Source organism: Hydractinia symbiolongicarpus, chromosome 8 (genome assembly GCF_029227915.1).
Source record: "Hydractinia symbiolongicarpus strain clone_291-10 chromosome 8, HSymV2.1, whole genome shotgun sequence".
Classification (NCBI taxonomy): Eukaryota; Metazoa; Cnidaria; class Hydrozoa; order Anthoathecata; family Hydractiniidae; genus Hydractinia; species Hydractinia symbiolongicarpus.
In genome coordinates this window covers 11,005,001-11,007,625 of record NC_079882.1, presented here as the reverse complement: position 1 = coordinate 11,007,625, position 2,625 = coordinate 11,005,001, and the positions used below count along the sequence as shown (strand labels likewise).

The 2,625-nt window shown below is 37.1% G+C and overlaps 1 protein-coding gene across 1 annotated transcript; it reads right to left on the bottom strand.

The window, feature by feature from the left end:
* Nucleotides 1-613: 613 nt before the first annotated feature.
* On the bottom strand, nucleotides 614-2,366 carry LOC130654765 (uncharacterized). The gene is made up of 2 exons (XM_057457379.1): nucleotides 1,585-2,366; nucleotides 614-1,515 (listed from the first exon to the last, which is right to left on the bottom strand). Exons 1-2 carry the CDS (start codon nucleotides 1,805-1,807, stop codon nucleotides 896-898), a joined length of 843 nt encoding a protein of 280 aa, XP_057313362.1. The 5' UTR covers nucleotides 1,808-2,366; the 3' UTR covers nucleotides 614-895.
* Nucleotides 2,367-2,625: the final 259 nt, after the last annotated feature.

The window sequence follows — 2,625 nt, the reverse complement described above, 5'->3', positions numbered from 1 at the left end:
AGTGGTTCGTGACGATGATGCCGTCCAGGATGAGTTCAGACGGGACACTCCCACTCCAGCAACAGAGGACGCTGGTGAGTCGGCAGACGATGACGACACTGAAGACGAAGGAAGCGACACAATTCCATACAAGGGGAGCTCCGATGAAGAGTCGGAGGATATTCCCGTACGTAAAAGAAGAACCCCAAAATACTTGAACGATTACGTGACTTCATAAACGGTAGGGAAAAACTTCGCCGTTTGAGACAGTATAGAACAATTCGAACTATGCTACAACGAAGAGGCCACGGGGCAGATACTAGTTATTTTTTATTTACGGTTTAGTTTTTTATTTTACTTTTCTTTTATTATAAGGATAGGTGGGGAGAGATGTTATGATATATGTACATAGGTGGGCGAGACCCAGAGACACTTGGAGACGGACTACCGAGGTGGATGGTCGAGCTCTGATACTTACGTAAATATAAGCTCTTGTGTTTAACTACAACGCGTAGTCTTTGTCTGATTCGCTGTCTCCTGACTTCCAAGCACTGGTCACATCATTAGTTTATAATGAGAAATAAAAATGTTAAGAATATGTTACAATATCCTCTAATAGTGCAAAATATATTTTCAAGGCTTGATTTACACTTGAAGGTCTTTCTCTCGACAAGCCCCTTATTTGCAAAACAGCGTCCGCAAACTCACAAAACTCTTCGCAATTGTCTGGTCTATTTTGAGCAAAATTAGGATTGTCGAACTCCTCCACATCTGCCAAATCGACCGACATTTTATACGACTTGGTCCCATACAATTGTGGTAGATGATACAATGAATTTGGTCTACCAGTAGGTAGTGATGCACCTTTAGACTTTGCAATAAGATGTCGATTCCAACGCTCTTTAAATTCATCCAGTTATTTTCTTAGTATGTGCATGAAACAAAATCGCAGGCATTCTTTCACAACATAGCTTGAGCTATTTACAAAACCAAACGATGAAAGTTCAGAGAAAAATTGTCTCCACCACATTGGACGGTCTTTTGTAAATTGAGACCATAAACTTTCTATGCGTTGATTGGATGGAGATGTACCAATAGCATAACTTGCAAGGCCTGCAAATTCGTCATCATGTTCGGCCCTCAGTGTTATTTGTATAGGCTCGATCAAACTGTTTTCAGTGCCATCATCTGACTTGATTTTAGTAGGCACCGCTGCGTTTTCCTTAACTGCCGAGAGAAAGTAGGCTGCAATTATGTTTGGATCTTTGTTGCTTGGAGAAACTTTCATCCAAATTATTTTGCGGGAAAATCCGTCAATGCACCCGTGTATCGAAAATCCATATGGCTTCAACTTATCATAGCCATCGATGTGCCACAGAAAGTCTGGACCAGGTACTGAGTATATTCGTCGGCGAAGTCTTTTCTTCTTCCTTGTTGACACTCCTTCTGGGTCCAATTCCCTGACAATTTCCATAACTGTGTTACGGTTAACAGCAATACTAATTTTTTTCAAGATACTCCACATCTTTCTGTATCCTAAACGAAACATAGTCATTATCAACTGTAACAAAAGATAATATATTGAACTTCCATACAGTTGCATACCCAAATTACTGCCGCTGCCAAAAAGCTGTCTTGCTACCTCTGCTTCTATTGCAGCTCTGTCTTCGTTCTGTTTTGAGATACGCCTACGTAATTTTTTTTCCTTCAGTCTTCTTTTAAGTGTTGATACACTTATGTAAATATTGTGTTGAATGGCTAAGAAACCCAAAATTTCAACATTTGTATATCCATCTAAAAAGTACGACTCGATTAGTTCCTCCATCATGTCTAAACTAAAAGAAGCGCTAGAAATAAAAGTATTCCTTTATAAGATAAAAAGTTAATATAAACTACTGACCCGCTGGCTTCATAACTCTGCCCCAGTCTACTTATAAAAAGTCAGGTTCAGAAGAACAACTCTCGAAATTTTATATGGAGAACAGCGCGAAGTAAGCCAAGAAGAGCGCATTAGGTCGTTGAACACCGCGCAATGTGCTAAGAAGAGCTTGCACAGAACGAAGAACACCGCGCACAATGTGAGCCTTCAGGGCCATCGTAAATTTCTAGTATTTAAAGATGTGTTCATTAATTGATTAATGTGTTCATTAATTGATACGCTAATGAATATTATGAAAATTATAGCATACATTTGTGAATCAATCAAGGGCAAAGAAAACTAAGTACACATACAACATTCAAAAATAACACTACATTTTTTCAAACATAAAAAATATTAACTGATAAAAAGTTTGAAAATAGTGGCATTTAAACAGTGAAAATTTAGAAAATTTAGGATAATTTCAGGTTACTGTAAAGGAAAAAACCCACTTGATGAGTAGTCTCAGAAAAACCCTTCAATACTTTTATATTTTTCTTATTATTTTTGTTTCTGAATGCTTGATGAAAGACTTTTTTGATGGTGTTATTTTCGTGAGATGGTAATTTTCCAAAAAGAAAATATAATTAATAATCGTTATGGAATTATTTGTAATTATGTATAATCATTCAAAAAAATGCATATTTTTTTCTTTCTGTCGTCATAATTCGCTAATCAGTAATTTATACAAAAAAATCCGGGAACCTTTTGTGCATAATTCATTTAGC